Here is a 23,605-nt window from a genome sequence, read left to right on the forward strand (position 1 = left end):
TTTGCCCTTGGCGGAGGTCTGCTGTCTACTGAGAGCCATGCTAGTATTAAATAACCACTGCTGCCTGAGCACCAATAAAAAATTATATCCTACAATTTTGCCCACTGACAAAACTAGTTATTAAATGTAAGATTCAAAGTTGGACTCAAAGACTGTTATCAGTTTATCACACTTTAGCTCCTCTTCTAGTAAGGCTCTAGAGCAGGGGTTCTCAAACTTGATATTCAAAGGTCCAAATCTGATTTCCAGATAAGGTCAAAGGTAGTGAAAAGCACATGAATTATCTTTTAGCCCTTAGCTGACTTGCTAATGTTGACATGAAGCCTGATAACTGAGGCGCGTCAGTGTTGCGTCATACGTGCGCCGGCTGTCATCGTTGCCATGGTTACATCTCAACCTCGGGCCAGAATCGCCGTAAAAATCTAAAATATGTTATATTTTACAAAATGAACAATTTATTGATAATAATATATATATATATATATATATATATTTTTTTTTTTTTTGATGTAGTAAACATACACTTCATTGTATCCTAATATAAGGTGTGGGCTGGGGCCGGATCGACTTGCCGTTCGGTCCGGATCCGGATCCGAGTGCGAGTCTTTGAGATATGGGTCAATCACGACCCCTGCGACTCATGTTATGATCCAATCTACCTCAACAATTCAGCAGTGTGTCTGAAGGGACAATGCTAGCAAGGTCAAAAAGTCCCGTTAGCCAATATTTACCTGGAGTTTGACTCACACCGACGCTCAGCAATGACGTCACTGCTCCGAGCCAGGGGTCGGATCACGGACTTTAAACCTTCACAGGTAAAAACAAGCTAACAAGAGCGCCAACTATAGCAACTGAACCAAACCAACAAATCCAACATTATTCAACTGTTTGGAACAAGCTGGGGAGAAAACAACGTTTACTAACAGCCTGTTCAACAAAGCCTCGTCCGCAAACACAGTTAGAACCCGAGTATGATCTTGAACGTAACTTATCCCTCTCAGCTGGAGGAAACTCTGACAGATGGGCTGGTTTATTCTCAGCTGAAGCTAAATAGGAGAAATTATTTTTCAGGACAACATAAGATTTTCCAGGATATTTTACCTTTTCTTTGTTTTTCCATGTGTTTTCCATGACTGGAAAACTGGGTGACTGTTTTCCAGGATGTGTGGGAACATGGTGCTGGAGTTTGTTTTTACTTATTAACAGACCTGTATGCCAACACCAATATACCATATATACATTTAAAGATATATTTAACTTACACTAATCTAAACAACAGCCATACATGTGTGTACAGCTGCAGTGACTGGCTGATTAATCAATTAGTTCATCACAGAATAACAATCTGCAACTATTTTTTATAATGATAATCATTTAAATCATTTTCAAGCAAAAATGGCCAAAAAAGAAGCTTCTGACATGTTGAGATTTTCTGCTTTTTGCTGTTTTATAACCATCTAAACTGAATAATTTGGGGTTTTAGGCTGTTGATAGAAAGAAACCAGATATTTGAAGATGTCTTTGGACTTGCAGAAACTGGGATGGACATTTTCACCCTCAAAAGGTTTGTTTATTTAGCTGCATTAGTTTCACAAACTAAGTGAAACAAAGTTGATGGAAATTTTCTGTGTGGTTGTTTTTGAAGATTGACGAGTAATTAATGATGTCAGTGTGTGTATTTATGTGTGAATGTGTGTGAGAGAAAACAGGACAGAAAAACTGGGTCAACAGTGTTGTCATAAACACATCTGATGTTTTTCTCTATAGATCAGAGACCAAAACTCTTAAAGGAGAAAAAAACGAAAGGAAACAACAAATTATATGAATATAAGTTGAACTAAAGCTTATTTTCATTGTTTTATCAAGCAATTGATTAATTGTTTCGGCTTTAAAATGTCAGAACATAGTGAAAAATGGTCGTCACAAATGCCAAAAGTACCCAAACAACAGTCCACAACATAAAGAGACAGAAAAAGCAAAGCTACAAATTTTCACAGTGGAAACACTGGAACCAGAGAAAGGTTGACAAAAAACCCTTGAGCATTTGCAGCTGCAGTTAATGATTGTTTCACATAAAAAATGTGATGGGTTTATAAAATACAACACACTGTTGAAAAATTAAACCAGTAGCTCCAGCCCTTTCAGGCTGTGACCTCTTACAAACAGTCAGTGTCTCCTCATGTTTCTGAGTTGTTAGTGATTCCCTCTAAACCTCTCAGATGGTTTCTCATAAATAACTGAGGAGATAAAATGATCCCATGTCTAACAAAACAAAGCAAAAAGCCAAATAAAAGACCAAACTGTTTAATCTGTCAATGTCATCTCTAATATTTCAGAGAGAGGCACTCTCTCTTTCTTATCACATAAGAAAACAGCAAAAATTAACAACTGAGAAACTGAAATTAGTGAATTCTTCAAAAACGTTATTAATATATCTGCTAATCAATGCATCTCTACTTATAACAGAGTATTTTTACAGAGCTCTAATTGTATTTTGACTTAAGGAAAAGATTTTCCTCTTCTACTGCACAGAACAGATGAAGAGAGCAAAAGAACAGAGTGGAAAATCTATTAAAGGCTGTAAACAAACAGTGTATGAAGAATACGGATCAGCAGTAATTACCTATCACATATATCAGCGTGATAAACCAAGTTATCCATCTGCTGCACTCTCATCTCTGCACAGAGAGAGTTTCCCCGGCTGGACACATAAACTGAACGAGTGGACACCAAAACCACACGACGCAAATAGTCGCCAATTAATTTTCTGTCGATCTAATCCATTAATGGACAAATCGTTTCAGCTCTGGTTGCATTACAGTGCTTCTTCTCCTGTGAACATAAAGTGACTTTGTGATTTGCCAAACTAAGAATCCAAAATTAATCTGTGCATGTAGGCGGCAAATCTGGAAAGAGAATGTGAAGAATGCAAAAAATATTTGTTTGGATTTTTCATCACAAAGAAACACAAACTGAATCTGTGGTTTAACTTCACCCTGTGAGTCACCTGACAGCTGAATGACTGCACACACACACACACACACACACACACACACACACACACACACACACACACACACACACACACACACACACACACACCGCTTCGCACCTCACTCAGGTTGATCATTACTTCACTGACTCAGCTCCTGAACTGTACATTGTGTATTTTTGTCCAACGGAAAAAAGGAAAATACTCAAAAACATACATAAATTACTCTAGGCCTGCAGGATTATTTCTATTATAGATTAATCTATTTATTATTTATATAAGTCAATTTAGTTTATAAAATGTCACAGAAAGTGACACTGAGACAGACAGCAGTGACAAAGTGACCAAAGTGACACATAACCCAAAAAGACATTCATTTTCCAGCTCTACAAAACAGAGAAAAAACAACAAATCCTCACATGTGAGAAGCGAGAAGTGAAGTTTTTCTTCCTTGATAAATTGCTCAGATGAATAATTGATTCTCAAAACTGTTGATTTATTTTCTGTCCACTGAGAGATCAATGAATCAGCTCTGAACAATTCAGTATTTCTCCACCACAATCTTTTTTTTCCTGGCAGAGTGCAGAGGACGTGAAGAGGAGAAATGCAATGCACAGGAAATCAAATTAAACAGTTAACTAAATAAATAATGAAATATAATACATGGACTGACAGCCGACAACATCTGAAAGTAAGACATTTTTTTTCCTGTTCGGGTTTTTCATTTTCTACATCAGTGACATCCGTAAACTCAGCAGTAAAACAGGTCTATAACTCTGACAGGCTGTTTATCTTACATGAGAAATATGCAAAAAATATCTGTCATTAAAAAAATGTGACTTGACTGTGACTGTTCAACTCCAGTGATGCATCATATTGTAGTGAGATGTAAAACCATATTCTGCAAAGTAACTGTAAGATAAATGTGGGGGAGTATAAGTGCATATTACTACTGACAAATGTGCTTTATTGGTATTCATGCTTTCTGCACCAATCACTAAATTCAATTCAAAAAACCTTTTTAATACTGAATATAATTATATTCAGTACCTTCATCTGTAGAAGACTGAAGGAAAAAAACAGTTAAGGCCTTATTATTTATTAAGGACATTTATTTATTGACATTTCTATCACATTTTTGTCTCTATGTCCAAACAACCTTTCAGACTGGGGTCCTGTGTAGGACGTGTCTCATAATCCATCCATGTCTGGGCCCTGATAGGTGGCAGAAAATTGATGGATGGATTAATCAATTAAAAAGGCAAATTATGGTTCTATGAGATCCATGGCCAGAGGTTAAGTTAGAGTCTACATCCAGCAAGAAAAACATTCTGAAATCAATTAAATTTTACTGACTTTTTAATAACTATGAGACTTTTCCAGACCTGCATTTATGTTTTGCTGTATATACATATAGCTAGTCTATGTTTGCACTTAAAAGTCCATCATTGCGTAATTTAATAATAATGTATTTTTTGTAGACAGAGTTGTCAGACAAGTGTAAAATCAGGAGAAAAACACAAATATCCGTTTCCCTACATTTATCTGTTGTGTGTGTGTGTGTGTGTGGGTGTGTGTGTGTGTGTGTGTGTGCATGTGCATGGAGACTCGGAGGTTACACACTGATGCAGGTGATGCAGGTGATGCAGGTGTGGATGTTCTCCCCTGCCTCAGCTGTCCACCTCTGCATCAGTGCCATGCTGACAGCCGGTGTGGGTCTAACCCACCGGGGCGACACACCCAGCAGATGCCCGTCGCCTCCCGGGACCGGGGAGCTCCGCCAGCGGACACCTACCTCTCTGCGGTCCTGCAGGCATTCCAGCACGGCCAGGTTGTTGGTCCAGGTGTGTTTGGGGCAGAGGCGGGTCAGGTCTTCCCGGCAGGCCTCCTCCTCCGACAGCTTCCAACCGGTCGCCCTTCGAGGCTGCGAGGCCCCGGCGGCGGCGGCGGCGGCGGCGGCTGCAGGTGCATCCTTGACCGGGGGATCGACGGCTCTGAGGACGGGCGGGTTGGGAGGCTCGGCCGGTCCGCTGGCAGCCTTCAGGCCGAGGACGGAGCCGAAGCCGCAGAGACACACGAACGGTAACAGCGGCAGCAGCAGCAGCTGAGGGCGACCGTGCGCCGCCATCTTCACACCACTGTCAAGTTCCTCTCAATGAGGCAGCTTCACTTCCGGTCAGCCAATTCACAATAAAAGTCCTCATGACAAGACTACATTTAGAATTTCCGGTCATTCGATAAAATAAATAAATAAGATCATTTAGTATGAGCACAGAGTCGGTTTTTAAAACTAAATTTTTCCGGTTTTGTTTGCACACCAGCTCATCTCCATTCATACATAAAATACAGATGTAAAACATGAATGAATGAATGAATGAATGAATGAATTGAATGTAGTGTGTAGTGTAGTGAGTGCACTGACTGAGGTGTCAGATTTGAGACACAGCAGAGGAGACACAGGGAGAAAACTAGCTCTGATGTTACAATTAAGTGACATTGATTTGCCAGCAGTTACCATGAGGCCTTCCTACCTAACAAGGGAATTCATCACATGCTGAGGTAATAGCAGTAAACATCCCTCGCTCTGCCCCCATGGATGTATTATAATAATATATTATATAATAATATAATACCTCTGGATGTATTATATTGGATGTATTATAATACATCTGGATGTATTATAATAATATATCATATAATAATATAATACCTCTGGATGTATTACATTGGATGTATTATAATACATCTGGATGTATTATAATAATATATTATATAATAATATAATACCTCTGGATGTATTACATTGGATGTATTATAATACATCTGGATGTATTATAATAATATATCATATAATAATATAATACCTCTGGATGTATTACATTGGATGTATTATAATACATCCCTCGCTCTGCCCACACCGAGACAGCTGGTGACGTCGTCCAATCCACCATAAAAACTGCACCCACAGGCTCTCCTCCTCCTCCTCATCTCTGGAGAGGTCAACCCTGCCTCCCTGTGCTCTTCTCTGCTTTCATTCACTCCATACGTCACATCTCAAACCAGAGATATTACAACACTGGACTTATTGTATGCTAATGTCAAGGGGGCACTCATCCTCCTTACAGGCTGACACTGCCATAGAGGATTATATTGCTTATATGCCAGACTGGAGCCATAATTCAGCCATTTTGAATCTGGCTTGCACAGGTGCACAGGTGCTTTGCTCTTAAGTGAAAAGGACTAAGATGTAAACGATGCTGGGATTTTACATAAAAAGTTGTTGCTGAAAGTGAACAATAGATTATTGTACAGTTTGTGTTAACCAGTGATGGCAGCGATCCAGAGGTCTCATACAATTTAACACTAAATGTCTTATCAAAGTCTGACAAGATGTGCAATGTCAATACAGACAATTGTAAACAGGAAATAAAAACATCAAAAGTGCTTTGAGTCCTGATTATAATAAAAAGTCTTTAATTTTGTTAAATTTAAACTATGTCTCTTAATTAACTGGATGATTAGAGGAGTTTATCTGAGTGCAGTCAATGTGCACAATGCATATAACATATTAATTCTTTGCCTTTTTGTTTTTATTCTGCCTAATTCAAAAAATTTTTAAAAACTATATTCTTTTTGTCTTCATTCTTTTATTTTTCAAACTGTTGTTCACAGATTTCTCACCATCCCATAGACAGTGGCAAAGGATAATATCTGACTGTGAGTGGAGTTTTAAACAGTTAACATGCAACTGGTTTTACATTATCCTGTATATTGGTTGCTCTGTCATGAATGCAACATGGGAAACAAGGCAGAACAGTTTTAATGCAGAGCTGCTGACCCTCATCTGGGTTTTACCAGACCCACGTTTACTTTACAGAGAATTCTGGCAGGTTCAGCAGCTTCCTAATGGAACTTGATTATTTTAGAAAGCAGCTCCAACATGCATACCTCAATTATCAGTGTATCATAAATCATACAGCGGCTTCAAGTGTTGCAAATCAAACGTTGAGTGAGTATGATTTATTTCATTATACTTCTTCAAGTCATGTTTATTTTGTCGTTAAGTGGAACATCTAATCTCCTTGGTTTGTTCTCACCTGATTGTATATTTGAAGTCAGAATGTATTGAAGAACTGATTTTGATTTAGAATTGTTTGTTGCTTTATTCAAGATAATATAATAGACTTTGACCTGTATGTTCACTTTCTTTCATTTGTAGAAATATAACCACTCATCTGTAACCACTCACATCCAACTGACTGTAAAACATTAAATACGTTCAACTGGAACCTGTTGACTGCTTCTCCTGCTTTGCTCTTATTCGTTAACTCAAGTCCAGTGTGATCCCAGAACGGATACATGAGGTAAAAATTACATTTACATTTTCCTTGTCAAGTTAACGTGATCATTGAATCAAATCCCCAATAGGCTTCTATAACACCTTCAACATTTATGATTTTAGTCTGTTCTTTTTCTGCACCAGATGCTTTGAGGATAGAAACATTATATTACAGTCATGGTTTGTGCTTTTGAAGGAGAATCCAACCCTTTTAAGAATTCACATTTCTTCTTCCTGTGCCCCAGAACAGTTTGGTCAGTATTTGTGAACGTGCAGCTCTCTCCTCTGAAGTTAGAAACCAAAAGGAGAACCTAAAAATGTGCAGTGTTCTGTAATAATGACTAGGGCTCTGACGCTGTGCGGCCATAAAATGTTTATGTAATTTTTTACACCAAAATGAATGTTTCAAATCTAAAACTTTATATCCAATTCAATATCTGGATGAGACCTGTTAAGGGGGTTACGCTACACAGCTGCTGTAGATTATGGGGTTAGCAAGGCAACTCATTTCCTCCAGTGGCTCAAAGTAATTTCAGCGATATAACTTCAACAGCCGGACTGATGAAAGGACGTCTTTGACATTTTTAGACTATGACAAGCAAGACTTTGCAAGAAAGTCTATACTTCCAGAGTATGTTTCTCTGTTCTATTAGTTGATCATTTGCACAGTGGCTCTTACTGTAGGGGGTTCAATTTAAAAAGAGGAATTTAGTTCCTACATTCCACATTTTCATTTATCACTATGACACTTAATGGATATTTTAATAAAATACAGTCAGTGCCCCTTATATTGTCTGTGGAGTATCCTGATCTGAGGGTTCTCTGTGATTTCCAGCTTTAGCTTTAGCCTTTGTGTAGCTAATGTTTGTCTTTTTCCGGACTTTATATTTGCTGGTTTCCTCTTTCCTGTGTGTCCATGAGGCAGAATACCAGACATCTCGGCCCTGACTCCACAATCTTTGCCAGAGTAATATGAATAACAACATAAGAAAATTAAACATGTGAACAAACAAACACCTGTGATAATTGCGGAAGTCGGTGACCAGGAAGGGGCGAGGGCAGAAACACAGTGAGGAGAGCGCCGCTGTTTATACACTGAAAAAACTTCACTGGAGGAGCATGTTTGTGTGTTTACGTGTGCGTGTCCCTCCGTTCCTCCCAGCCTGTTTGAGCAGCTGAATATGATGGGAACTAGTTGGAGCAATAAATCCTCCCAGTTTAGAGCTGACAGCTGCTGGGAGCCTTTTCTGGTTCTCAAGCCACACATCCAGTCCCACTGTTAACATTACGTACAAATTCCATAATAAAGGTATGTTCTGTGATTCTTATTGTATTTTTATTTTAACCTGAATCTGCATGTTTCTCATTTTGACCATCAGATTTTAATAAAATTTCTATAAACCAGGACCATCACCTTTTACAAGCTCCCAGGATAATCCACAGATTTCTCCATGAATGTTTTAGATTAGATATTTAGATTTTATTTATAGTTACAGACTGACTTTGTAGCTCAATGTTACAAATAAAACATTTCTAATAGAAATCTGAAGGTAGATGGTTTCAGTTTGTAAACAATAGATTTTTAAACAATCTCTTTTTATCAGCTGTTTTTAATTGTACTTTAACTGGTGACACATTGATTTAATATTTACATTTTTTAAAATGGACCAAAACTTTATTTATTGCTTTCACATTTGAAACTTGATAACAATTCATATCCAATTATTATCTAAGTTGTAACAAGATTTGCGACTTCCACTTTTTCCTGAAGTATTTTTATTTATCTGTGAATTTGAATAGCTTTTTTCCATCACTGCTGAATATTCATTACTGTCTGTGGAACAGCACGTCGGAAACAGGCAGACAGATGAAGAGAGCAGTCAGCTGTTACAGACTACAGCTGAGCTGACTCAGAGGAAAACAAGGACAGCAGAAATACCCTCTGCTGTTAAGGGAACTGAGCTTTAATTGTCTCAGTAGCAGATTCAGTGTTGGTTGGTTTTTATTGTTCATTATAAACATCAGACTCGGAACAGTGTGATCGTAATTTACAGTTTCCTCTGAAGGTTTTACTCAGGTGACCCAGACATTTAAATTCATAGAAATATCATGAAAACACCATAAATTGTGAATATATCTGCTTTTTCATTTTCACACACAGGGAGAAAAATGCACAGTTGTTTCAGCTGTGAAGCTGTCCTTCAGTTTCATGGTTGGATGCTTTTTACTTTTCACCATCAATGAGTAATAATCAAGTTATTATCAACAGGTGTACTGAGCAGCTACCTGTTGTTAGAGGCGTCCTCGGACCTGCCTCACCAGAAAACCTCTGGGACTCTCTCTTCCAAACATGAAATCCCATCGTTTAACAACCAAAAACAAAACTATACACACAGAACACAATTATAAATGTGAGCAATATGGAAAATTCAAATAATTTCCAACCACTATGGACAACAAAAAAACATATACAATTCATGCAAAGTGAATAAATTCATGATATCAGGACAACCACCAAGTTCCAGGAAAGGAGATGCTACAAATTCCTTTTAAAATTAGCAAGAGAAATTAATGTGAAGCTCCAGTACAAATCATGTTGAAGCAGTAGCCTTCCTAGATTATTATACTCTAGTATATACTCTGTATCGCTGAGCATCAAGTCCACCGGTGCCTGCTGAAGATGTTCATCTTAACAGGTCACAGATATCTAGTTCAACTTTTTATAAAGACTCTGTAGTTTCCTTAAAAAAGCTGGGAACTGTAGTTTTTAGAAAACATTACTTAAACAGGATGATATTTACCTGGGGACTATTTTCAGCAGCGGATGACTCCATGTTTGGTGATCTCGCGAATATTTGAAACAGCAGGACACAGTGTGTGTGTGGGGCAGAGTCAAAATAGAGTGTGTGTGTGTGTGTGTGTGTGTGTGTGTGTGTGTGTGTGTGTGTGTGTTCATAATGATGGAACATGTCACCCTGTGCAACAGGGTGGCTCACCGATGTGTTTTTAATATTTTTTGGTAACAGTGGAGCTTTATGGCTCAGAGGAATAAGACATATCAGTAGGCTGCCACTTCCTGATAAGGCGCCACTTACAAAGGGTTCACAGCCTGTAATGAATGGATTTATTAATGGTTTACGAATCATTTACTAGATTTATTTTAAGTTTAGAAAGTAATAAGACTTTAATTAGAATAACTGTCTTTAACTGTCTAACTAGTCTTTATTCAAACAACGGAATGAAAACGTTTTTTTCTTTCAGTTTTTTCTTATGCGGATTAACTATAATAAGACTCTGTTTGTAAAGTTAATAAATGGTTATACCATAATAAATCTGCAGTTGAAAATGTTAATAATCAATTTATAATAATATGGATTTTGGTCCAGATGTCCTACAGCACTTTTCTAAAAGATAACGGGTCAAACAGTCCATTGGAGAGGAGGATTTTCCACAACCTGGCAACCCAAAAGTTGTTTCTAATAATGGCTTGTAAAAGATCTATCAAGCATGAGTTAATGATTAATTAACTATTATTAACTCTAATAAAGCCAGTAAACCATATCAGAAAGTGGATACACACACATTACTTGTTGGTCTGATCAAGTCACTGGTTTTGGTCATTTCATGGGACTTGTTGTAAATAAACAGTAGAGAATATTTAGTTCACAACCCTGAAACACTGAGTCCTTGTCATGGTCCCACATTGTCTAAAGATTCTTCCAGAAGAAAATTCCTGAAGCGTTTGTTTCAGGCTCAGCTGCTGCCATCCAGCAACTGGTGCTGGTCCATCACACACACACACACACACACACACACACACACACACACACACACACACACACACACACACACACACACACACTGAGCCAACATCTATAAAGAGACCAGAAAGCTGTGGTATTTCATCTCTCTTCTTGTCTCTTGGCCACAGGCAGGATTCAGCTGCAGTCAGGATGGCAGAGTAAGTCCTGATCTCACTGAGGAAACTTTCTCAATCTGCAAAACTCATAGAAATACTCTCATCATTTTCCTCCTTGTTTGGTTTTTTTTTTCTTTTTAGGAAAAAGATGTCGACGAGCCGGAGGAATCAGCTCAAGGTAGAGTAAGATGGTGTTAAGTCCTGAAGTTTTTTTTAGATTTAAATGCGTACTTTTTATGTTGTTCTACAATCTGCTGTGAAGTAAATATTATCACCATCATAAATTCAACATAGCGCTGATCTAAAAGTGTTTTGTGTTAAAATATGAAAACATCATAACACTAAAATAAGGAAGAGAAGCAGCTCACACATTTTTCCAGTGCACACAAATGAAATCTAATGAGTTAATTCAGAGAGATTTAGAGTTTAATGGAGTAATAATAATAATAATTATATTTTAGACTTTTACTCCTGTGTATTTCTGTGCTGTGATAAAATTCAAAGTTTTAAAGACACATCTGAAAATAACATAAAATCCTGAGACAGTGAAAAAGGAGCTTCTGTCCTCTTGCAACAACCAAAAATGGGCCCCTGAGCACAGACATGTAAAAGGCCCCCCACCCTTATTGTATAAGTTCCCCAGACTGAAATTGGCTATGTGCTTTGTGGTCATTTTGTGTCTCCCTGTGGTTGTTTTGAATCTGTTTGTGGTCAGTTTGTGCCTCTATCAGTGACTTGTTGACTTGTTGTTGACAAAAACTCAGCACACTATACAAGATATCATAGGAAACCATAAAACAAGTGTGGTCTTTAAATTACTTTGCTAATTTTAGTGTATTTTAATGAAATGCTGCTGTAGCCTGAGGCAGCTGTATCATAAAGGAAACATTAAATAAAGTCAAATATTAGTTTATATTTGATTTGATGATACTGAATATTTAAAGACTGAACAAGGATCAAGAGAAAATGAAAGAAAAAACATGATCCAACACTGAATGAAAAAAGGACACACACACGTAAAATACCTGATCACAGCATCATCACCCTTTAGTGTGAGCCTAGTTGTGTCTGTGGCGGTGTGAAGACGTGAACTCCTCTTTCTCTCAGAGCTTGCTGCTGCAGATCGGTGAGGCGATGCTGGAGGAGGAGGCGCGAGAGGCTGAGAAGGAGAAGATGAAGTACATGGAGGAGAACTGCCCGGCCTTCTCCATCCCAGGCTGCATGCAGGAGCTCCAGGTAAACGTCCACCACCTGGACGCTGGGTGGAGCCCAGAAACACTCAGATAACTTCTCTGAACATTGTCCTCTTACTGCTCAGTTGTCATTACCATGAGAGAAATAAAAACCCAGAAACTCACATCTGAGGTTTGCTCAGTTTGAATGTGTAGGGCTGCAACTAATAATATTGACTATTTTCATTATCAATCGATCTGCTGATTATTTTCTCAGTTAATTGTTTTATCTGTAAAATGTCCTAAAATATTGAAAAAACTTAAAACTGATGTTTTCAGATCACATCTTTAATTTGACCCATTTTATTCAGTTTTCTATCAAATACAATAAAGCAATGCATCAATTCCTAATTTGATAGAAACTGGAATCAGAGGATGTTTTTCATGTTTGCCTGAAAAATAACAAAAACAATTATTCAGTAATCAACAATATTATTATCATTATTGATTACATTGATAATCAGTTGTATATCTCTCTTTTTAAATTAATGAATTATTTTAAATTTGTATTTCCATATGATAATTTGAATTATAATATAAAATAAACCCATAAATAAATAATCCAAACCTGAGGTAGCAGATCACACACTACAGTTTTGAAATGAAGTTGCATTAAAAATTGTTTATTTAAAACTAACTAATTTAAAACTCTATGAAGTTTTGTTTTTTTGCATGTTTCAGGTCACTGCCTCGTTGTTTTGGTTTGGTCTCGTGCACCAGGCAGCGACTGACTTCTGATACAAGTGGAACATCTAGTGGCCAAAGAGCCAGATATTTTTCTTAGGAGTTCATAGAGGCCAAACCAGAAACCAAAGCTAAAAGGACCATCAGTACTGGACGTCCCATGTCAGCTTTCATTGTGTTAATATGTCAGTGTTGTGTTTATAGCTTATTTTGCTGCCTCTAACTGACCAAACAAACAAACAAAGACAAAAGAAGCAAAACGAGGTGAAAAGTCAGTTAATACAGCTTTAATTTGAAAGTATGGTCTTTTTTGTCTCCTGTCACTGCAAAGTCCTCTAAATTTGTCATTTTAATATTAAAAAGTCTGTGCAAATTTAAAATGTGGAGCCATTTTCTACGTTAAAAACACACAGTAAGACAGTTGTGAATATTGGTGGATGTTGGCCACGTGTTTGGGTCAGCACCTAAAACCTGTCTGGCTTTGTACAAACAGGAACTTTCACAGGAGCGAGCAGGAGGTGACAGAAAATATAAAATGTGGAGAGAGGTGATTCCCTGGTACAACGGCCGTGTTTGTTTCTGTCAGACATATGAAGGCTCACTCTTTGTCTTCCTCATTTCCTGTGTATCACAACACCAGGAGCTGTGCCGGACACTTCACAAGCAGATTGATTTGGTGGATGAGGAGCGATACGACATGGAGATCAAAATGAAAAAGTCCGACAAGGAGGTACGATCTTAAACGAATGATCCCACCTCTGTCATTGTCCACAAAAACAATGCACAATAAAAATATTCAAGCTTTTTTTGCAAACAAGTTTATATGTGTCTTCAAGAGTTGAGTGACCTCAGTCAGCGTTTTCTCTGCCAGATCGACGACCTGAAGCTGATGGTTCAGGATCTGAAGGGGAGGTTTAAGAAGCCGGCCCTGAAGAAGGTGCGAATGTCGGCCGACGCCATGCTGGCTGCTCTGCTGGGCTCCAAACACAAAGTGTCCATGGACCTGAGAGCCAACCTGAAACAGGTCAAGAAGGATGTGAAAGAGGAGGTGGGTGCTTCAGACTTCATATTAAACACTGAGGGACTTATTTTAAAGGTCCCATGTTTTGTGAAGTGTTTATATCCATAAGAAGAGATATGTGTGGTTTTAACATCTCACGTTATACAATAGGGGATGTTTCATATTCTCAGTGTCCTAAAAATATAACAACACAGAAACTTTAAGATTAAACACAGCGAGCAAGAGAGTCTTAACCTTTTATCATCAGTGATCTGAATCAGACTGTGTTTCTCTCAGGAGAAGCAAACGGGCGACTGGAGGAAGAACATCGAAGACAAGGCCGGGATGGACGGCAGGAAGAAGATGTTCGAGACAGAGGCTTAAACATCTGTGTGTTGTTCTGTTGTGAGGTTCAGCGTCGGCATCATTCATTTGTGTGTATCATGTGAGTCCACATTGTTGGCAGTTTGTATAAATGACAAAAGAAATAAATCATGTGGTGTTTTTGTGACTTTCATGGCCATAATTTGATATATCATGAAAAGGTAATACGTTTCCTTTTTGTCCCTTTACTTTTAGAGTTTAGGGCAGAATAAAGACTGATGTTGTGTATTTCTTGCAAAGGTTGTCAAATGCTGCTTAAGTTGTGCTGGTGGGTTTTTGTTCTTGAAAAAAAGTTGGATTATCGTTTAGGGAAAAGATTGGTTTGGGAATATCTGACATCCAGCAGAATAATGCTCTATGTCCTAAAACAAAAATCGTCTCTAACTGGTTTCATGAACATGACGATGAGCTGTGACCTTTCTGGAGGTGGTAGAAGGGGAGATTAGCAGCATGAATGTAAATGAAATGTATTTGGGGTTGTTTCCTGTCTGGAACATGTAGCTACACAGTAGATTTTGAACCTCTATGTCACATGACATGATGAAAGATGAAAGGTATTTATGAAAGAAATATTATTAATAATTAGACTAAGTACTAACATACAATACAGGGGGTGGTGTTCTCTTTGGGACATGTTATTACACATTTTAAATTAGAAAAAAAGGCTATAAGAATATAGAGAAGGTAGTAAAATCCAATATGAAAAGGTGTGTCATATGTGGCTTCAGTAGCAATAATTTCAGGTATTGATTTGGTGTCACTGCATCAGATTACATGGAAACAACTGGAAAATAAAAAACCTTACTATATAAATCTGACAGAGTGAAAGTGGGATGTTGAGACATATTTTAATCTTTTTTTTGGCATTTTATAGACAAAAGAAAATGGATTAATTGAGCAAATAATCTGCAGATTATTGAAAATGTAATGTGTTGTTGTTAGGGGTGGAGCCACTGGGGGCAGCACTGCGCCGCGGAGGGAGCCCGCTGCCGACACCCGCAGAGGAGAAGAAGAAGTCGGGCCTCTGGTCACATGAGGAGACGCTCAGCAGTGGTGGAAGCGGAAGTACAGCGACAACAGGAGGCCGCGATTTTGTTAAATTTAAAGTCAACTATCTGTGAATCGCCCGTACAGGGAGTGAGACAAGGCGCCGGTTTCCCCACGAAGAGACGAGATGACGGCGTCGGTGTTTTTCGGCTGCACCTTCATCGCCTTCGGCCCGGCCATCGCTCTGTTCCTGTTTACCATCGCCCGGGAGCCGCTGAGGGTCATTTTCCTCATAGCAGGGTGAGAGTTTTAATTCATATCCATTCAGACGAAATGAGAGTAAACTAGTCTTCACCGCAGCAGCGTGGTAAAGACACAACCTTCGTGTTTAATGTGGATAAAACCCCGTTTTTCGCGGAGCTAGCTCGCTAGCTAACAGACCTCAGCATTAGCTTGCTAACTTCCTTGTGGTTGCTGAGGTGTTCAGGCTCTCACACCTTCACCTGAGACTAGAGGGTAAGAACAACAAACAAGCTTTTAGAACCAGCAGGTAAAAACACAGCAGATTAACAGAAATGACAGTAAGACTCAAAGGCAGCGTGTTATGTTCAGAGGACAATAACAGAACAATGCTAGAGTAAGAAAGATTTAAAAGTCAGACTTTTAAGTTGCTTTTAGTTGACTACATTCCCTCAATACTACTACTACTACTTATATCTTACATTTCTTTAAATTCATGTTCCATCTTGAAAAAGATGAACCAGGTCCTCTGCAGGTGTTAAACCACTTTTAATGAATGTGGTGAATAAGTGAAGACATGTTCAGAGTCATCCTTGAGCTCAGCTTTCTGACCAAAGACAGTGTTAAAGTCCAAATGAAATGAAATTTAACTTCTTTTTTTATTTTTTATTTTTTTTTTTAGCAAATGCTCTGTGAATCACTTGTCCTGTGTTTTAGAAACCAAAAGGAAGAGTTTCAAATGTACTATTTTATATTTTCATGATAGTAATTTATAATTAACTCAACAGGATATTATTCTGCAATGTGTCTTAATTAGATGGAGAATTTATTTTGATGAAGCCAATCAAATCTTGCCTAAGGCAAAGTCATCAACTAACGTAAATTGATTGCTTTCATTATCAATTAGCTGTTTTGTCTATAAAATGTGAAACAATGGTATTTTTAAAGTCTAAAATAGTGACATGTACCCATCACAGTTTCCCTCAAAGTTCCTTTGTTTGTCTGACAGTACAAAACCCAAAGATATTCAATTGACCATCACATACGATAAAGAAAAACAGCAAAAATTAACAACCAAGAAGCTGGAATTGGTGAATTTTTATCTTTTTTTTTTTTTTGTATGAAAAATGACTCCTACAAATAATCGGGCACCAAAATGCCATTTCATTTTTCCATTATTGACTAATCGATTAATTGGCTAATAATTGCAGCTATAAATAAAGCAATCATTTTTATAATGAAGCAATAATATATATACAACAAAAACGGCTATAAAAAAATACTACTACTAATATGTACGGAATCAATATTAATCAGAATTACGGTGCATAAGAAGGTGTTCAGGCTTAATAAAACATATATAAGTTAATACAGACATTAGGCAACATCTGCACATTTACATAGAATTGAAAGAATTGCATTGAAATCAAACCCAATGAGGAATCCTGTCAGCTGCCATAATTAAATAAACTCCATACCTGTCTGTTACTAAGCTTTGAAATCATAGTTAAATGTTTTTTTCTTTTTCCAGAGCGTTTTTCTGGCTGGTGTCTCTCCTGCTGGCCTCTCTGGTCTGGTTCATCTCGGTTCAGATCAGTAATAAGGACAGTGTGGCGCAGCAGAAAGGTCTGCTCGTCTTTGGCGTGGTTCTGTCCGTCCTGCTGCAGGAAGCCTTCCGCTTCGCTTACTACAAGCTGCTGAAGTAAGTCACTGTCACGTTGTTCACAGCTGTCTGATGGTTTTACACATAACACACACTCCGCTGTAACACTGACAGCATCTGTCCCGTTGTATTCATCCTGAAACTTCTCATTTGGTCCTCTACCTTTTCACCATTATGTTGATTGTTAGTTTATTATTTTCACAGCTTAATGTCTGTGGAGCGTTTACTTTGATCTAATGTTAGATCTTTAGATCTTCCCCTCCAGATGCTGCCACCTTCATTGGACATTTTGCAGATTGCTTCATTAGTCAGGTTCCCTTTTAGCATTGGGTTTAAAGCCACAATATTATCAAATACAGGCTTTTGCTTTCACTTTGAGACCAGATCCTCCTCCATTGTTGATCAGGTCACTGACTAAGCCTTTGCATTAAAACAGTAATAAATAATAATTAGTTCATCTGTCCATTTGTCCGTCTTTCACATTAATGTGGCAGAGTAATATAAGTGGGGACGAGCCAGGGCGGTGACTGAAATTTCAAATTAAAATACTTACATATAGCACCCCATAAATAAATAACAGCACTGTCCAAATGAATACTCCATATGAACTGAGCAAAAAGTGTGATTTGGTTGTGACATAATCTGTAAACAGAAGACTTTATGGAGGAAGAATAGCAGCAAGTGTGTGGGGGAAAGATACAAATCACAACTTCCAGACAGGACTTTCAGAATAAAAGAGCAGAGCAGAAAGGGAATGCAGAGACTTGTGAGTTGGCCTTGAGTTGAAGTGAAAGGATTTGTTTCCAGGCAACCATATGCATAACTTATGAAATGATCATATGAGTTAAATCTATGGGAATACTCTCTATGGGAATTGTGGATTACGTGGATTATACCTAAAAAGATATGATCTTTTGGCCAGATTGCCCACCCATAGCCTGACTTGTAGTTCTCACCGTGTTCACCTTCTCTGGTGTCGAGCTGTCCCAGTTTGCGCCAGTTTCCCACCTTTCGTCTTTTTCAGTTAACGGCTCATTGTCATGGCTCATATCATCTTCCACTCACTGACATAGATTTTTATTATTCGTGTTCTTGTTCACAGCGTCACAGTGAAACTAGGAACCTGGGCGCATCAACTCGGCGCTGATGTGTGTGTTTGTGTGTGTTTTCCTGCAGGAAAGCGAATGAAGGCCTCCTCACTCTCAGTCAAGAGGAAACCATGCCCATCTCCATACGGCAGCTGGCCTACGGTACAGTTAGTCAGCACCACACACATGCGGTCTGTGGTCTGCGCTTCATATCACCACCTGCTGTTATTCATCACTGACTGTTTGCATGCAGCCCTGGAAAAAATATGAATCCAAAATTACATCTGCTCGATGATCACATTTTTATTCCCACAAGACAAAATTAGAAGAACCATGGATAGTCCATCGTCTCTTGACAGCTTTGTTATTGATATTTAGAGGTGGGAAAAAAAGTGACATTGGCTAAGAAGTGTTTTTTAAGATAAACATAAACAAGCATTTCTGTTAGGGATCCTTTGGATTTGATTACTTAAGAACTGTACAGTGATTTCCATTTGAAAAGCAAACTCAGTGCTCTCTGGTGGACAGGTTATGTAAAGGAGACTAAATTAGATTAAATACATCTTTGGCTTTGTGCTGCAATTTCTGTTGCATATTGGTTGATATTTCCACTGATGCCGGCCAATTTATCAGTTGGACTCCAGTGTAAAGTAAAGCATCAAGTAGACTTGGGCCAAATTATTCAATTATATCAAATATCGCAATGTCTCCTGCCATATGCAACATTTTTGATAATATTGGATGCAAAAAAAAAACACCAATAATTTCGAAAAAATATATGGACATTATTTTTTTTATATACCATTACTTAATAATATTATTATTATTATTATTATTATTATTATTATTATTATTATTATTATTATTATAACTGGGCTTTATTGAGATATCACAACTGAGTTCAGGATATACTGTGCATACTGGAGAGAAAGATCTGTTGATCTGTTGATTGGTTACAAGTATTGGGCGGGCCAATTACAAGTTACCTGCTTCCTTCTTCAGTGTCCGGCCTCGGCTTCGGCTTCATGAGTGGAGCGTTCTCAGTGGTGAACATCCTGGCTGACTCTGTGGGGCCGGGAACTGTCGGGATCCATGGAGACTCACAGCACTACTTCCTGTCCTCAGGTACCAGTTCCCCCAGTGTGCTGCTCATTATCTTTAGACATTCAAATTAAAAATGTTTTTTTGTTTTTTTTACTTTTATCATCATTATTGCTCTGTACAAAATTTATGTAAAATGATCTGCCACTATTTTCTGCGGTTGGTAAAAGGCACTAACTGAATTAATTGAACAAAACAGGTTGAGACAATAATGTGAATTTGATTTTGATTTTTGAGCTGGAGCGGTAACACTCTTCTTGTTTCAGCCTTCATGACCATGGCCATCATCCTGCTTCACATGTTCTGGGGCGTCGTCTTTTTTGATGCCTGTGAGAAGCAGCGCTGGTGGGCGGTGGCTGCTGTCGTCATCAGTCACCTCGTGGTGTCCTGTCTGGTGAGTGTTGCTGATGGTGGAGCACAGTGGGGTGAGGTTTGGATGGGCGCTGAAGTTCACGTTAAGAACTTAACTGTTAACTTAACTATTTAATATTCCTACAAAAAATCTTTGTCTTAGGTTTTGTGTTTTTATATTATATATTGGGTGAAATTTTTATCATGTTTTGTTTTTATTTCTTTTCAAATGCTCAAATTTCAAAATCTGCATCAGCCTTAAAAATCCCGTGTTTGTCGGGCTCTGATCTCCAGTAGGCCTGAGCTGATATTCAGTAATATTGAATATTGAGATATTCCCTGCTATATGCAATATTTTTCATAATATACTGCTGTTTAGTGGCAGCATCAGTTATACCTGAAACATGAAACACAATAATATTATAACATATTATAAAAAAAATGCCTGAAACAGAAAATACAATGATACAATTATTTATTATAAAAAAACATCTGAAACACAAAATACAAAAATATAATTATTTTTAAAACGATTTAAGAAAAACAACAAAAAAAACACATTATGCTTGGTCCTTAATCTCATCATAATTAACGCGTTAATGCTGACAGCCCTAATAACATGCAATAATTACATCTTATTAAAAAACACCTGAAACAAAAAATACTAGTAATATAAAATAATGATAATCATATAATTTTGTGTTGTGGAAAAAACACTTTAAACATAAAGTACAACAGTATAATTATATTATTATTATATCTGAGCCTGACTGTATCGAGATATTAAATTTTGGATACCTACAGTGATGTAAAACCGACAAGGAAATCAGAGGACAAGCAAAAACTATGGGCAGCGTATGGATGTATATTCCCATTTTGTGTTGATTTCCATTCCCCCTCTTCCCCTGCAGACCTTCCAGAACCCAGAGTACGTCGCCAGCCTTGTTCCCACCTACGTCATCTTGTTCCTGATGGGCATCTGGGCGTTTTACTCTGCCGGCGGCTCTCTCAGGAACCTCAAGCTCTGCCTCACTTGCAAAGATAAGGACTTCCTGCTCGCCAACCACCGGCCCAGATAACGCAGCACGCCAGGCAGCGTGCAGGACTCTATCCAAAGATCCCCGGGTTCTCTCTCGCTCACACACACACACACACACACACACACACACACTGAACAGAGGTGATGAGGCGTGTTAACCATGTGTTAATCTGCTGTTTGACCCAGGAGGTGTTTTATCATAAGGCTAAAAACATAAAAGTAAAACAAGTGGAAGTTTGTCAAAGTAAAGGAACAAAGCTCAGAGGCTCAGTTTGTTTGTATGAATTTAATTTACATGTAATGATGGGGTTTTATTCAACAATACATTATCTATTTGGCTAATAGTCTCCCCTGTTTGTTGCCCAACACTCTAAAAAGAAACAACAGATGAACAAACCTATAAAAGATATTTTAAGTTTGGGTCTGTAAGTGGCCACACTCTTTACATTCTTCACATATTTCAATGTTTTCTGACAGTCGTCTTCTTTCAAACGTGTCAGACCCTTCTGAGGGTGGATTTATCATTCTTGAACAAAACTCTTTGTGTATATATTAATGCATTTTTGAATTCCCTGATGTGTAGATAGTTAGAAATTTTAACCTTTTTTCAAGTTGTGATACACCATCTTTAGTGTGTGTGAGAAGTTGCCTTTTGACTAAATGAACGCAGATGTACAGGAGCTGAGATGGGACATTACTGCTCACATTTATTCATTTTAGCTCATTTATCTTGATCAAGACTCTGCTATTTCTTTGGGACTTTAATCATGCCATCATGACCTTTTTATGATTCCACATTTGAGTCTAAATGAAACATCACCGCTACTGATTTCAAGGCTACACGCACAAGCGTTTCATGTCAGACAATTGAAGTTTGTGTGCTTTTTATTCTTACTGTTTTTCCTCCTGTTATCTCAAATTGTCTGAGCAGATTTGCTGAATGTCACTGCAGTTTTCACAAGTTTGGTCTCACTGCTGTTTTCTGAGAGGTGAACTCAAACTGACAGTGAAGCTGAACGGGAGACAAACACAGGAGGAAATTACCGAACAGCGAACAGTCTTATCTTAATGCACTTGAGTTTAATCGAAAACTCTTAGCTTCCTCACAGATTAGCGTACCATTGTTGTACTTTTTTTTTTTTTTCTCATGCTCCTGCGTGCACACAAACACAACACTGTAAACTCCTAAGTAAGAACATAATCAGGCTGAAGTGTTGGCTCCTTGATCTTTGAATGTTTGATTTCTTTGTTGCCTTTTTTTATGTTTTAGTTGCTTGTGTGCAGGCGCAGGAGTTAATGTGAACAGTGTCCAATATTTTAGTAATTCCACACTACGAATGTTTTCCTTTGCACCTGATTTTGTTTTGCTGTTATCTCCATGTACAGTTTGTATAGACGATGGTCCGCCGTGGTTCATGAGGATTGGATGCATATTAGCAACGAGTTAAAGATGTAACTTGTAACCTTTTTGTGTTCAGTGTGTCTTTTTCCTTGGGCTGATTTTACTCCAGACAGAAGCAAATTTGGCTTTTTTTTACACGGGTTGAGAAGAACGTTTGAAGACCAAACTCAAACTAAAGCAGTCAAATACAACAGTCCTGCAATAAATCCTCCTCCATGTTCAGTTTTTGTTGAAACTGAGGTTTTTCAACTGTATGATCATTGTGGAGGATGTAGTTTGTGGTGCTGTTGTACAGAGACGTGTTTCTTATTGATATAAAGTAGCGCCATCATCAGGTCAGAATTTCCCATCAGCCTCAGCTGTAGTTTGCATTCAGAGTTAACGTTTAGCTCAAAACGTCTTGTCTCACAAAGCTGCAGGTGAGATTTAGATCATCATGTAGGAATCAGGGAGGTCAGAACATAATGAGGTGCACTCATTCTTTAAAGGTTTGGTTCACGGTTTTAACAGCAGTGCTTAGTGTCCATATGAACATATGAAGCAGGTTTTTCTTAATCAGCCATAAAGTGATTGACAGAAATCAATTCTTGAGTCCAACCAAGGCAAAGCAGGTGGGTGTTTCCCAGAGTTACAGTCCTTTTAGTATTAAATGTCCTCTTTATGTTTCCCTGTGTAGCTGCAGAGGAAGTATAGCAACAAAAACAGTGAATTTCACATTAAAAGCAGGACTAAAATTGGATGATAGCCTCTTGATTTGGTTTAACTCAGGCTGCTGGAACCTCATATTGACTTCAGATCAACATTTTTGCATTTGCATTTTTAGGTGTTTGGATTTTGTCCACAGCTTTAGGGAGGGATCTTCTAATGGCCAGAATGAACAGGAGGAATGACTGAAGGAAGCAAAAGCAGTTTTAATGTCCACACGGTCCCCTGACGAATGTTTTAGGACAGATTTGTCCGTCGGTCCTGCTGCACCATCTGACTTCATACAGAAAAACATAAATCTACAGAAAACAATCAGTCATTTCATGGGAGCTTTAATGAGCAGTCTGCAGGGCACAAAGCAGGCGCCAGGTTTCCAGTACAGTGCATGTGTGTGGTGGTGTGTGTGTGTGTGTGTGTGTGAGTGAGAGAGAGAGAGAGAGAGAGAGATGGGGTGAAAATCTTGTATGCTTCAAAAAGAT

At 38.2% G+C, this 23,605-nt stretch overlaps 3 protein-coding genes and 1 long non-coding RNA gene across 6 annotated transcripts in view; 3 read left to right on the forward strand and 1 right to left on the reverse strand.

Moving 5' to 3' along the window:
• LOC139628150 (Golgi apparatus protein 1) overlaps positions 1-5,169 on the reverse strand; it is a 29,786-nt gene extending 24,617 nt beyond the window's left edge. For 2 of the 3 annotated variants that reach the window (XM_071489541.1, XM_071489540.1), the window contains exon 1: positions 4,788-5,169. In XM_071489541.1, coding sequence (XP_071345642.1) covers positions 4,788-5,120 — 333 coding nt within the window. In that variant the 5' untranslated portion in view covers positions 5,121-5,169. Of the gene's footprint in view, positions 1-731; positions 808-4,787 lie in introns of those variants that run through there. The other variant, XM_071489542.1, reaches the window with a different exon arrangement.
• LOC139628151 (uncharacterized) lies at positions 680-5,206 on the forward strand. Its single transcript, XR_011692701.1, has 4 exons — positions 680-815; positions 1,484-1,564; positions 3,572-3,683; positions 4,599-5,206. It is a non-coding gene; the product is annotated as an uncharacterized lncRNA (long non-coding RNA).
• A 6,016-nt stretch (positions 5,207-11,222) lies between these two features.
• Positions 11,223-14,677, forward strand: LOC139627716 (troponin I, fast skeletal muscle-like). The gene is made up of 6 exons (XM_071488745.1): positions 11,223-11,292; positions 11,392-11,428; positions 12,358-12,486; positions 13,807-13,896; positions 14,038-14,214; positions 14,464-14,677. Exons 1-6 carry the CDS (start codon positions 11,285-11,287, stop codon positions 14,548-14,550), a joined length of 528 nt encoding a protein of 175 aa, XP_071344846.1. The 5' UTR covers positions 11,223-11,284; the 3' UTR covers positions 14,551-14,677.
• An 887-nt stretch (positions 14,678-15,564) lies between these two features.
• aph1b (APH1B gamma secretase subunit) lies at positions 15,565-22,482 on the forward strand. The gene is made up of 6 exons (XM_071489545.1): positions 15,565-15,837; positions 17,309-17,479; positions 18,617-18,690; positions 19,531-19,653; positions 19,896-20,023; positions 20,892-22,482. The coding sequence occupies exons 1-6, from the start codon at positions 15,725-15,727 to the stop codon at positions 21,057-21,059; spliced, it is 777 nt and encodes a 258-aa protein (XP_071345646.1). The 5' UTR covers positions 15,565-15,724; the 3' UTR covers positions 21,060-22,482.
• The last annotated feature ends 1,123 nt before the right edge of the window (positions 22,483-23,605 follow it).

The sequence above is a fragment of the Trachinotus anak genome, unplaced genomic scaffold (assembly GCF_046630095.1).
Source record: "Trachinotus anak isolate AG129_WGS33_773 ecotype Australia unplaced genomic scaffold, CSIRO_AGI_Tana_v1 ptg000011l, whole genome shotgun sequence".
NCBI classification, from domain to species: Eukaryota; Metazoa; Chordata; class Actinopteri; order Carangiformes; family Carangidae; genus Trachinotus; species Trachinotus anak.

What these genes read in the sequence shown, in the direction of transcription:
- LOC139627716 (XM_071488745.1), top strand. An exon ending in GCTGCATGCAGGAGCTCCAG is followed by an intron (nt 12,487 to 13,806) that starts GTAAACGTCCAC and finishes TCACAACACCAG; the next exon opens with GAGCTGTGCCGGACACTTCA. An exon ending in AGAAGGATGTGAAAGAGGAG is followed by an intron (nt 14,215 to 14,463) that starts GTGGGTGCTTCA and finishes TGTTTCTCTCAG; the next exon opens with GAGAAGCAAACGGGCGACTG.
- aph1b (XM_071489545.1), top strand. Translation starts at nt 15,725, where the DNA reads ATGACGGCGTCGGTGTTTTTCGGCTGCACCTTCATCGCCTTCGGCCCG. An exon ending in GCACTACTTCCTGTCCTCAG is followed by an intron (nt 19,654 to 19,895) that starts GTACCAGTTCCC and finishes TTCTTGTTTCAG; the next exon opens with CCTTCATGACCATGGCCATC. An exon ending in ACCTCGTGGTGTCCTGTCTG is followed by an intron (nt 20,024 to 20,891) that starts GTGAGTGTTGCT and finishes CTTCCCCTGCAG; the next exon opens with ACCTTCCAGAACCCAGAGTA.